The sequence below is a fragment of the Nicotiana attenuata genome, chromosome 10, assembly GCF_001879085.1.
Source record: "Nicotiana attenuata strain UT chromosome 10, NIATTr2, whole genome shotgun sequence".
In the NCBI taxonomy this organism is placed as follows: Eukaryota; Viridiplantae; Streptophyta; class Magnoliopsida; order Solanales; family Solanaceae; genus Nicotiana; species Nicotiana attenuata.
The window spans coordinates 6337759-6350062 of NC_031998.1; the positions used below are offsets into that span (position 1 = coordinate 6337759).

At 36.8% G+C, this 12304-nt stretch overlaps 2 protein-coding genes across 2 annotated transcripts in view; both read left to right on the plus strand.

Moving 5' to 3' along the window:
* The window catches only part of LOC109232963 (probable protein phosphatase 2C 60), a 15365-nt gene extending 7212 nt beyond the window's left edge, over nt 1-8153 (plus strand). Inside the window, exons 5-11 of the mRNA XM_019398668.1 lie at nt 1536-1689; nt 1973-2098; nt 2336-2459; nt 2681-2757; nt 4120-4172; nt 6445-6499; nt 7560-8153. Of these exons, the coding sequence (XP_019254213.1) occupies nt 1536-1689; nt 1973-2098; nt 2336-2459; nt 2681-2757; nt 4120-4172; nt 6445-6499; nt 7560-7886 (916 nt within the window). The 3' untranslated portion in view covers nt 7887-8153. The remainder of the gene's footprint in view (nt 1-1535; nt 1690-1972; nt 2099-2335; nt 2460-2680; nt 2758-4119; nt 4173-6444; nt 6500-7559) is intronic.
* On the plus strand, nt 9394-11792 carry LOC109232964 (40S ribosomal protein S6-like). Its single transcript, XM_019398669.1, has 6 exons — nt 9394-9477; nt 9558-9622; nt 10532-10589; nt 10682-10790; nt 10909-11181; nt 11315-11792. The coding sequence occupies exons 1-6, from the start codon at nt 9472-9474 to the stop codon at nt 11551-11553; spliced, it is 750 nt and encodes a 249-aa protein (XP_019254214.1). The 5' UTR covers nt 9394-9471; the 3' UTR covers nt 11554-11792.

The following is a 12304-nucleotide window of genomic DNA, read 5'->3' on the forward strand; positions in this document are numbered from 1 at the left end:
GGATTGCAGCAAGGGACGGCAGAAGAAAAGTTTGAAAATCGTTGGGGGGAGGGGGGGCTATGGAAGCAAACGGGGTCTGGGATGGGGATGTATAGGGAAACCTTAAAATTGTGAGTGGTGGTAGATATTAAAAGGCTGGGGACACGATGGCGGCTGCAATGGGGTTATGGAAGTAGTCTTGTTTCTTCTTTTGTTTTCTTCCTTTTTTTTCTTCCTCAAAGGTCCCTTTTTTTTATATTCAAAAGCCATGTGGCATTTTCTGATTCGTCCATTTTGCCACGTCACTGCACGCGGCTGGACTTAGGTAATTTTCATGAGGTGTTCAATAGGTACACTTTTATTGGAGTTGGAGTGTTCAATAGGTACTAGCTTGAGTTGAAGTGTCAAAATGAAAACTGGAGCCAAGCTTAAGGGCCCGTCTCGGTATTTGGCCTTCTTTTTATTACTCCTGAAACTTACGTTCTTTTGTTGGTTCTCCAATGGTGATTATCAGCTATCATGTCGCATCCTTGACATTCTGATAGAAAACCTAAGTTGCATTGGTAGTCATTACTTCGATTGAAGGAACAAAAATGAAAGCTTTAAAAGTAATAAGCTGTAATCTAAGCTGTTAGACCTGGCTTCATTTACCTCCTCACTTAAAACCATGAATCATATGATTTCCACTTCATGACTGTCCCGATCTCCGTCACCCCCTGATATTCTGCCCCAACATTAAGTTTTAAGCATGAAAAACTTCAGTATATTTAGGGCGGACCAGGTTATCTGTCTGATGTATAACGCTTATTTGGATCAACACCATTTGATTAAATTGGCAGAACAAAAATCTCTAACTAGTTTATCTCTGCCCCTCCTTTCTTTTTGCTGTTGCTTTTTCGTGTCTCTGCCCCATGATGTTTGATCTATTCTACCTGTTCTAGATTGCGATGGTCAAGATATAGACAGAGAAAACTCTCCTCCTCTCTATGAATATTGAAATTGAATAGTAAATACCAGACTTGATAGGTCGGACGAAGCAGCAAAGACTTAACTTTACTAAGGATAACCTAGTATATGGGGAAATAAAAAGAGAAATCATCATTCCCATATCGATTTGGAAGTCAATACCTTCATATCCCTCTGTTCCCTGCCCCGTAAACGTGCAAAAAATACCGAAGAAAGAAATTCTATTTCGCTAATGCTAGTGTATATAAGATTAATTGTTGTTTGTGCGCATGTTTGACACAGATAATAGGGAGGGTACTTACAAGAAAATAGAATTGTGAAGTGCCAAGAAACTGAGGAACGTTAGGAAGAAGTGCGTTGCTTAGGATGATATCAATTCTCCAGGCCGATGTTAACCATTTTATAGCTAATAATCCTGTGAATTCAGCATGCCTAACCTTCCGGCAGAGATCTTTTGGTATGAAACGGTCTAAAGTTGTAACTGAATGAAGATCTAAGTCACGCTTGCACTTTTTGCATTATGAGATCACTAATTGCCTTTTATGTTGCTAAGCTGTGTGTTGAAAGATTTTGTTCTGTTCTTGGTGCAGAATGGATGAGATGATGCGTGGTCAGAGAGGATGGAGGGAGCTGGCTGCGTTAGGGGATAGATTAAACAAGTTTACGGGTATGATAGAGGGTCTTATATGGTCTCCAAGAAATGGTGATGGAAACGGCAATACTGATGATTGGGCCTTTGAGGAGGTACGAGGAGAAATTGGGATATAGTGTGATTTATTGCTTTCCTTTTGTTTTATAGTTGACATGTCAATTTTTAATTAAGGACACGTAATTTCAATTCCCTGTCATTTCTCGTGGCACATTGGGAGGCAGGAGCTACCTGCATATTTCCATTGCTGTGCTCATTGATTGATTGTTTTATTGCTATAATGTTTGCTGTTATCAGGGGCTGCGGGAGCTACCTGCATATTTCCATTGTTGTGCTCATTGATTGATTGTTTTATGGCTATGTGTTTGCTGTTATCAGGGGCCTCACTCTGATTTTCCTGGACCAACTTCTGGAAGTACGGCTTGTGTTGCAATCATTAGAGAGAACCAAGTCATTGTTGCGAATGCTGGTGATTCGCGCTGTGTGATTTCACGGAAGGGCCAGGTGGGATGCTATCTTCGAGTTAATTACTGTCTTTCCTGCCTTCTTATACTTTTCTCCTTGGGTAGATATTTTGTATCTGAAGTCGTGTCTGATAGGGCAGCTCAGCATGCCATGGCACTGAACTTGCTAGAGCTGGGTCGTACTTTGTCATGCGCAGTCATGGATGCATTTGTTCTCACAATGATGCATTGGTTATCGTTGATGGTTTAATACCAAGCATCACGTGTCTTTGTGCAGGCATATAATCTATCAAGGGATCACAAACCTGATCTTGAGATTGAAAGAGAGAGGATCCTGAAAGCAGGTGGTTTCATTCATGCAGGACGTGTTAATGGTAGCTTAAATCTTGCAAGAGCTATAGGTATTATGCTATTTTGTTTGTGGAACTTCATTAATCTGCTTAAACACTGGCCAGTTGAGATGCAGTTCGCAATGTCAGTAATGAAGCAAGATAGAAGCTGTAATTAGGATCTATTTTCTAAGTGGCAAATTCACAATTTAAACTTTTGTTTATTTAGGAATAGATGGGAAGAAAAGTATCTATTGGATGAGGTAGCTAGCATATTTTTAACTTCTTTGCAGGTGACATGGAATTCAAGCAGAATAAGTTTTTGCCAGCTGAGAAGCAAGTTGTTACAGCCGATCCAGACATAAATATTGTATGTTCCTTAAAATTCTTCATAAATCGTGCGTGATCATAATGTTAAGACATCTATTATCTGAGAAGTTCTAATGCTATTGGATAGTGCATAATATTCTTTGTTCCATGTGTAAAGCTGTCTCTATTTCAGCGTGTTGTCCATTTAGAGATAGTTTTTTTCCTTTCTAAGAAAAAAGGGAAGAGAACAGTCTCTAATGACCAACACTCAGAAATAGCACTCAGTGGTAAATCATGCCGAATTTTGGAAACTGAAAGTGACCAAATGTCAATCCAACAGTCATTGGATGCTCCGACTTATCATAAAGTTTATCTATGGAACTCCAACTGTTGATCAAGTTTCATTATCCTGCTATTGCAGTTATTATTTTCAGCTCAGTTGTTAATAACCATATGATGAGAAAAGATGGAATAGTTCATAAGGATCAAAGAAGAATCAAATGCAAAGAGTATCCAGGAAGATTGTTTGATCTGAGATACTGCCTACTATGATCCTCCAGAACTGAGTTCCTTTAACTTTTGAAGCCACTTTATATTTTCATCTGTTTGTGGAAGTAGTACTCTAGTAGTTTAGAGGTTCAAAAATGCTGGTACAAGCCAAGTGTATATGTAATACTCGTAATATCTATTGAGTCTCCAGAGATCTCTATTGGGGCCTTATTTTATTGGAGTTGTGTGTTTATAGTAACTCTTTTGGACAAAGAACTCCAGAAGAACAAGCCATAGAACTGCTTCTTACAATTTATGGAAATGGAAATGTTACATTTAGTCTACTTTATCACGAGGAAAACCCCTCACTTGCCCAATGTCAATAAATGGGACAAGTACCTAAGTAGATGCAGAACCGGTGAGGTTCCTGCTTATGCCTCCATGAGAATCAAACTAATCTTTGATTTGGAATGTGCTCGTGAAAACTGAAGTCCGAACTATAGCTCATAGCTAAGATTACCAGATCATTGATATTGCTTCTTTTCGAAATAATCTTCCCCGTTGTATATTATGCAGTTGAACTATTTCTTATCAATATCACAGTCTATAGTTCAATGTACATTACTATTGGTGCTCTGTTCAAGGTATTTATAAAGCATATCCATTTTGTCAATCAAAGATAAAATCCCACAATTTAAATCTGTTGCATTTAAGATCCAACAGAAGAACAGCTTCGTTTGGAATCGGTCTTCTTTCTTGGTGATACATTTAACTTTATGACTTGGATGGAAGGGACAATATTGGTACGAACTGCTGAGAAATCAAAAGTTCTCATCAACTCTGAATTGTGAAATAGTATTAATGCTGCATTGCTTTTCCTCTTCTCCTATATTTCTAAAGAACAGATTCTAACATTTTTTTGTTCTCTAATTAGGTTGAACTATGCGATGATGATGATTTTATTGTACTAGCCTGTGATGGTGTATGGTATGCTTTCTAGACTCTTTGTTTCAATTTGAAAAGTCTGCTAGACATTAAGACTACAACAAAGAAGAATAGATAGGCAGGAAATCTAAGATCAAATTGAAGGAATATCATGCATGTTAACCTTTCCGATTCTGATAGCAATGACCATCTTGTTGAGTTTCATAGTGTACCCTTTTGCTCCTTACATCTGCCATTAGTGACTGACACTACGACAAGCTATTGTACTGGTAATAGATAGTTTGTTCCAAAGAGCCACTGCAAGTAGGACCGACACTACACCGGCAATTGTTGTGATGTAACTGAGTAGATTCTCAAGAATCGTACCCAGGGGTCATTTGGTACAGATATAAGATGAAAGTGGATTGTCATTATGCCATTGAATTATAATGAAGGGATAGTGTATGAGTTAAGAATTAGAATATAGGGTCCTACTGATAAGTGAAAATTGACTTATTTGCTCCGTGTATGTGAAAGATGAAGGGAAAGGCTATTCCATTTTCCTCCGTCCTCCTTCCCCTTCTCTTTGATCTGGCTCTACTCCATTCCTGTGCAGCCTCTCTTTCCATGAGTCATGACTATACTGGTGAAGTCACCAATTCAGGCAGAATCTCTCTCCCCCTCCCTCATCTGACCAAACCCCATGCCTAACCTTGATATGCCCTGCTCTCCCCACCTCTTTGCATGGCAAGCACCTCTTGAACAAGAATATGCTTTGCTTCCATCTCTTTCTCAAACTTTTATTTTCTTCAAATTGTTTGCACCAGGGTAGGCTGCCTACATCGCACCCCCTTGGGGTGCAGCCCTTCCCTGGACCCTGCGTGAATGCGGGATGCTTTGTGCACCGGGCTGCCCTTTCTTTTCTTTTTTTTTTTCCTCCATCCCAATTTGCTTGGTGATACTTGACAGCACACGATTTTTTTTTAAAAAGGAAGACTTTTTCCATGTAAGTTTAAATTACATAAAGTACCAAAAGTAACCTCAGTATCAATAGGACAACATTCAATATTTCAATGCTAAGGATGACTGATCTGTTACTTCATCTTCTCTTCTTCTTCTTTCTTATTGGCCATGTGGTGTCTTGTTTTTCTCTGTACTTCTCTTTTTATAAAAAAGTGACAATAAGTAATTCCTAGAACATGCTATAGAAGGAAAAATGAGATTGTGAAAATTAAACAGTTTCTAGATATAGAAAGGTACCCATTTTTTGGGAAGTAAAAAAAGGAAAAGATTCCATACAAATTGTGACAAAGGAGTAAGTATTTTGCTTGCTAATTTCATTTTTTCCTTTTTGAAATTTCGGTTGCACATCTTTTTAGTTCTTCGGTTTTATCTTTTCGTTTGTTTACAACGTTCCATCCTTTTCTTGCTCAAACAGTTTTTTCATTTCCCCAGCCAGCATATTTGAAAAGTTTTTGCTTGCTTTTTCCTTTCCTCTTTTTGCTGTTGTTTTTGAATATATTGGTTGTATATTTTCTCCTCTTGTAATTTTTCTGTCTTTTGAATATTCCCCATCTTTTTCTTTCTTTTGTCAAAGTTTTCTTTTCCAAGTTTCCTTGGGATTTAGTTTTTGAACTTAAAAAAAAAAATTAGACTTTTGGAGGTCGGCGGATGTACCCTTTTTGTGTAGTTGTGGAATGAGAAATGAATATCAAAATAAATTAGGATTTTCTCATGTAGAACAATTTAACTTCATATACGATAATTTATTACTAAAATTTTATTCTGATATTAAACCAAGGGTTGCACTGGATTAGATAGAATGATTGACTAGTTATCCTATGATACGGAATCCCGAGAACCAAATTCTGGGCGAGGATTTGAAATTTGAGCTATAATCCTCTCATTTCAATCTATTCTAGAGAGTATGCCAGCTTAATCCCTCCAGACTTTTTAAGAAGGCGAAGTTTAGGCATGCCTCGTGGTGAGGGAAAAGCAAAATGCTTTGGGATTCATACAGCCAATTCCAAACTAGTTGGGATTGAGTCATAGTAAATTGATTGATCTGAGTGTTTGCACATCTTCTCTTAGCTTGGATGAGGATCTTCATGTAAAGAATATAGGGCGGTGGCCAGTGATCTTTCACCTTTTGCGTAGACTATGTTTCCTTCTCGACTAATGTATTCAACAATTTTACAATACTCTATCTTGGTTCTCATTTTTCATTGATCCTATGGTTTTTCGGCTCATCTACCACTCTTGCATTGCGCCAAAGTTCTCTGTTCTATTGTCAGAAATAAATTCTACTGATTAGTATGTGTTTCTTGTTTTTTAGGGACTGCATGTCGAGCCAGCAATTAGTGGACTTTATACATGAGCAGCTGAACTCGGTTAGTCTGATGCTTCTGTATCATTAAGATTGGTTACTTAAGTACAAAGTTCAAATGTGTGTTAGCTGTAGCATTGAGATCTTTGAGTTATGTGATATTCATCATATTCACTTTATGGAGGTGCCCAAGGCCAAAGATTATAAAGCCACTAAAGGTGAAACCTGTAGAAAACCTAGGTGAGGAAGTGCATTGTCCATAAAAAACGTTTTGCAATTCTGTTTCTTCCAAAATGACATCTTTTTGCCATGCATGCTTGCCATATTTTGGAACATCCTTATTTGCCACAAATGAAACTTCTTTGCTATTAAAAGAGTATAAGGCTGAAGTTGAACTAAGTATAAGAAGGCACATCCACTACTTTGCACCTCCGGTTTCAAAAAATATGAAAAACTAATAACACTCGTTGTGCATGAGTAATTGTTTGTATAAAGATAAAAAATAAAAAAACAAAGTCTTGTTTTAGTATTAGAGCAGTATGTGCTTGCTTTCTGACCACTCATCTTTTTATGTAAGCAATCAAACTTTTGTTTGCTTAAATATGATCATTTGTTTGGAGCACTGCACTTTCCAAGAAAAGAAAAAAGAAAAGTTCCTCTTTGCTATGATATTTTCTGTTGGAAAAATGTGAATCACTCGCTGTATTTAGATACCAATGTAGGAAATCAATCCCCCCCCCCTTTTCCCCCGTAATATGATGGCACTTGGGAATTCAAACTCTTTGAAGTAATAGTTACCTAGGAAATAAGCAAACTCCAATTATTTTTCTTGGAAATAAGGAGGCTCATCATTTTTACCGCGAGTTCCTGATTTCCATGATTGCACTGATTCTTAGCCTTAGGTTTGTAATGACTCAACTGATTCAATGGGCAAATTATCTTCACTCCTCTCATGTCTTTACTGTATTAACAAATGCAGCCAAGGTTGAGGCCAGCTAAATAGTCCCCAGTCGATTTGCATCATGTTATCTTTGATAATGTTCTGTTCTTTCTTTATCCAATAATGCGCTGCTCTCTGGTTGAGAGTCTTTAACTATAATTGACCTAGGAAGTTTAACTTGTAGGAATCCAAGCTTTCAGCAATATGTGAAAGAGTTCTTGATCGGTGTTTGGCACCTACTGCTGGAGGTGAAGGATGCGATAATATGACCATGATTTTAGTACAACTCAAAAAACCTATTCTCTCCGGGGCTTCTCCACGTGATGAATCATCGGCTTTTCCAGGCGATAAACCATCGGCTTCTCCAGGCGATAAACCATCGGCTTCTCCAGTCGATGAACCATTGGCTTCTCCAGGTGATGAGCTGTCAGCTTCGAGTGAGAAATTTCCTGCTTCAGATGATGTAAATGCTGAATCAAAGCCAGCAGCAGAGTGTGGATCAAGTTCATAGTCACAGATATCCTTTGTTGAGCCTGAAACTTCCTTCTCAAAGTCTAATCTGCAGTTGTAAATGATTGTTTTTTAGCTATGAGGATCAACCACTGAAATTTTACTTTTATTTGCTGCTGGTTGTATATGTTTTTTATATTGTACTATAACTCTGTGGATGACATGTATAGATGACTTGACCAGATGTCCAGATGTCTGACATGAAAACTAAAATCCGAACAAGTTGTTATCCTAATTGATCCCATCCTTTTCTTCTTTTTACAAACTACACTCAGCCTTATCCCTTGGGTGTTGAAGTTGTCGACTTGTTGGATTGAAATGATAACTCCTTTCTCTGTGTAAATACGAAGTAGAGTTAGTAAGTGTAGCAAATTTAATTATATTAATTCGTAGTAGACAAGGAGGGTGTTTGGCTATGCTTATAAGCTGGTCAGTTGGCTTATAAGCTAAAATCAGCTATAAATCATAAGCCCCCCCCCCCCTCCCCCCCCAACTTATGACTTTTCAGCTTATAAGCACTTTTAGTTTGACCAACACTTTTACTAATTTATTCTTAATAATATTTTTAATTCACAAAATACTTTTCCCAAAATAAATTTCTTCACTTTCTTTTCATTCCATATTCGTTGTTAATTCTTTTCTTTACAAAGAAATTCTTAATTATAATCTTTTGAAAAAAATTCAATGGTATTCTAGTCATTTTAACAAAAGAAGCTTATCAGCACTTTTTAATCAAACATATCAACTGCTTATTATCAATTTCAGCACTTCTATCCAAACATGTAAATGCTTATTTTAAAAATCAGTTTCAGCACTTAAAAAAACTCTTCATCACTTCAAGCTTATCAGCTAATCCAAACGGGCTCAAGGTATAAAATACTTTGGAAAAAATGGTATAATATGCTTCAATTTTCGTAGCTCCTGCAGCTTTCCCTTTATGAAATCAATGAGAATACATCATTCTTCCAAATCTTAAATTTTTTCTTTCTTTTCGTATATTTTTCTAGAGCTAATTGGGAAAACATTAGGAAGCCATTGAATTCAAACTCGTGATACTGTAGTTCGAATTATAGTATATTTACGGTATAGTTTCTTAATAACTAAGCGCTCCTAATGAATAATTGATCAATTCACTAACCTTTAGTAAATCTCTAGCATAAAATTCCAATGTTTTCTTTAAAAGGTACAAATAAAATGCAGTCGATGCACAATTAGAAACTAAATAGCCACAAATTTCTCTAGTAACCAAAATTTTTAAAACACATTAAAAAATATGGCTTTTTCACTTTTAGCACGTGCCAGAAACTATATACATTCGGTAGCCGAAAAAGTATATATATACTATTATTTTAAGAGTAAATATACTTTGTCATTGTTTCTAAAAAAAATACACGTGGCAGAAAGGCTGATCAATAGACCAAAGCTAAAGCCCATTAGTAAAGGCCCAACACTTGGTCCCTGTACTAAGGCCCAAGTTCAGCTACCTTATATAAATATCGAAATATCCATTACTAAAAAACCCTAATAGCGAATAGAGTTAAACAGCACTTCATCATCTTCACGGCCTCCTACGAGTTCAACCGAAGATGAAGGTTACTAAATAAACCCTAATTTTCCCCTTAATTGTGTTTTATTAAGTATTTTTAGCTGATTTTTGTTATTTGTTTTGTAGTTCAACATCGCAAATCCCACCACTGGATGCCAGAGGAAACTCGAGATCGACGATGACCAGAAACTGTAAGACAATAACAGTGTGTATATATGCCTCTGTGTGTGTATGTACGTGTTTTTTTTGTGTGTGTGTGTATATCGTGTGTTTTAATCCAGCTTAATTTATTATAGACAGAATTAATCAGAAGTCATTCTCATTTTATGCTACGTGTAAGTGTACGTGTGAGATTGAGAGATAATTTAGTTTTAGAGATCTGTTATTTGTCGCAAATGATGAATTGTTTATTATTGGAATAAAATGGACATAAATAGAGCTGAATGCTTATAGTTTATTAATACGGTCGCAATGTTTATAAAGTATTAATATATGATCGAGCTCAGCTAGTTTGGAATTGAGGGCAGTCTCGTTGATTGATTCGTATAATTGCCAAATATAAAGGATATCGTAATACCTTTATTCCTATTTTACTGTGAGTAGTGAACCTCTGTTCACTTCTTTTTGTACCAGCTATTGTGCTTTTGGTGGAGCTTATAATAATACTGTAGGGATTAGTGTGAATTTATTTTTCTGTCTCTAAGACAAATTATTGAACATTGGAATGAATGAGCCTAGATGGAGCGGAATGAACGGTGTAATGGATTGATATAGCTGACCTTAACTAATATTTATATGAGCCATAGTAGTCATCTCTGTGTTATAATTATAACTTTTTACTTAGCATGATAGGTGTCAATTGATCTCGGAAATAGCCTCTCTACTCCTTCGGGGTGGGTAAGGTCTGCGTTCACATTATCCTCCCTAGACTCCACTAGTGGGATTGTACTGGGTCGTCGTTGTTGTGTCAATTGATGGATTTATGTAGCAGTCTCTGTATTTTGTTTGAACATGTATGTCCAATCTTGTTTATATCAACAATGATGCATTCATAATGTATTTTGAAGTAGCATTATCTAAGCTAAAGCCTTTAAATGCAGCCGAGCCTTCTTTGACAAAAGGATCTCCCAGGAGGTTAGCGGAGATGCTTTGGGGGATGTAGGTTTCCGTTCCATTTTTCTACGCAGTTTTTTGGTTTAAATCATTAAATTTCGTCAACTCTTTCTATAATTGTCATTTTCAATTGACAGGAGTTCAAGGGTTACGTTTTCAAGATTATGGGAGGATGTGATAAACAAGGTTTTCCAATGAAGCAGGGAGTGTTAACTCCTGGCCGTGTTCGCCTTCTGCTCTACCGAGGTATGTTTAGAATGATCTTGATGGGCACACCTAAATTGTTCTTTGCATCAAAAGCTATGATTGTAAGATTTTTTAAAAGCTGTTATTTTAAGTACCTAAACATTTACACATCAAACAGGTACCCCTTGCTTCCGTGGTTATGGTAGGCGAAATGGAGAGCGCAGAAGGAAGTCTGTCCGTGGATGCATTGTCAGTCCTGATCTTTCTGTTTTGAATCTGGTTATTGTTAAGAAGGGAGAGAAAGATCTTCCTGGGCTGACCGACACTGAAAAACCAAGGATGAGAGGACCCAAGAGGGCTTCTAAGATTAGAAAGCTCTTCAATCTTTCCAAGGAAGATGATGTCAGGAAGTATGTTAACACATACCGTAGAAATTTCACAACCAAAACTGGTTAGTTCTTTACTATTATAGCTGCTTGTCATTAGCTATTAGTACATTTGTTCAAGTGTGTTTGTGTCTGCTCCTGATGAAGTGGAAATCTTGTACTTTACTTAAATGTTATTATTATGCTCTGTGGGGACAGGGAAAAAGGCGAGCAAAGCTCCTAAAATTCAAAGGTTAGTGACACCCTTGACTTTGCAAAGAAAGAGAGCTAGAATTGCTGACAAGAAGAAGAGAATTGCCAAGGCCAAGTCAGAAGCAGCTGATTATCAGAAGCTTCTTGCTACTAGGTTGAAGGAGCAAAGAGAAAGGCGCAGTGAGAGTTTGGCTAAGAAGAGGTCTAGACTCTCTGCAGCTTCTAAGCCATCTATTGCTGCTTAAGATCAGTGAGATCATAAGAGATGGAAAAAAGGATCAGTGAGATCTAATTCCTGCTATTTTTGTAACTGGTTCTTTTAGTTATTGCTCGGATGTCTTATGTGGTTTTGGTGGTTTCTAGTGTTCTGATATGATGACTTTCATCTGATAGGTTTTCACATACAATTATCTTTCAGCTTCCAGATTTTGGATACTTTGTCTCTGATCTATCTATATACAACGATCTACTGTTTTATGTTTTTCTTGGGATTGATCAGTTCTTTTAGGTTACTTTTCTGACTTAAATCTGTTCTCAACAGTCTTCTAAAATTGTTGAGGTTGATGACTATAAAATTAGAGAATCATAGTCATGATATGTCTTCACCATCTGGATCATGAAAGGTGCAATTGTCATCCTTCTGTGTGTTGTGCCTTTTAATGATTCATCTTGCACCTGAATTGAACTCCCAACTTGTCAGTTGTAGCATGTTCTGGTCAGAACTTTGTTGGCACTGAAATTTGAATGGCTAAATTCTTCACACAATGGCGTTGAGCTATCTTGGACACCAGGTAATGCTGAAATTAAGTATAGTAAGGCATCATTTGTTTTTTCAAGATTAAGACGTCTGAATCTGAATACACATCTGAATATCAAGATGTGTATTAAGATTAAGACGTCTGAATATGAATGCACATTTGAATATACTAAGATGTATATTAAGATCTGAATAGGATTAATTAAGACCGTTTGATTTTTAACATCTGAATGTATAAA

Excerpts from the sequence above, each read along its gene's own strand:
- LOC109232964 (XM_019398669.1), top strand. Across the intron at positions 10,590-10,681 it reads GCGGAGATGCTTTGGGGGAT|GAGTTCAAGGGTTACGTTTT; the intron begins GTAGGTTTCCGT and ends TTCAATTGACAG. Across the intron at positions 10,791-10,908 it reads TCGCCTTCTGCTCTACCGAG|GTACCCCTTGCTTCCGTGGT; the intron begins GTATGTTTAGAA and ends CACATCAAACAG.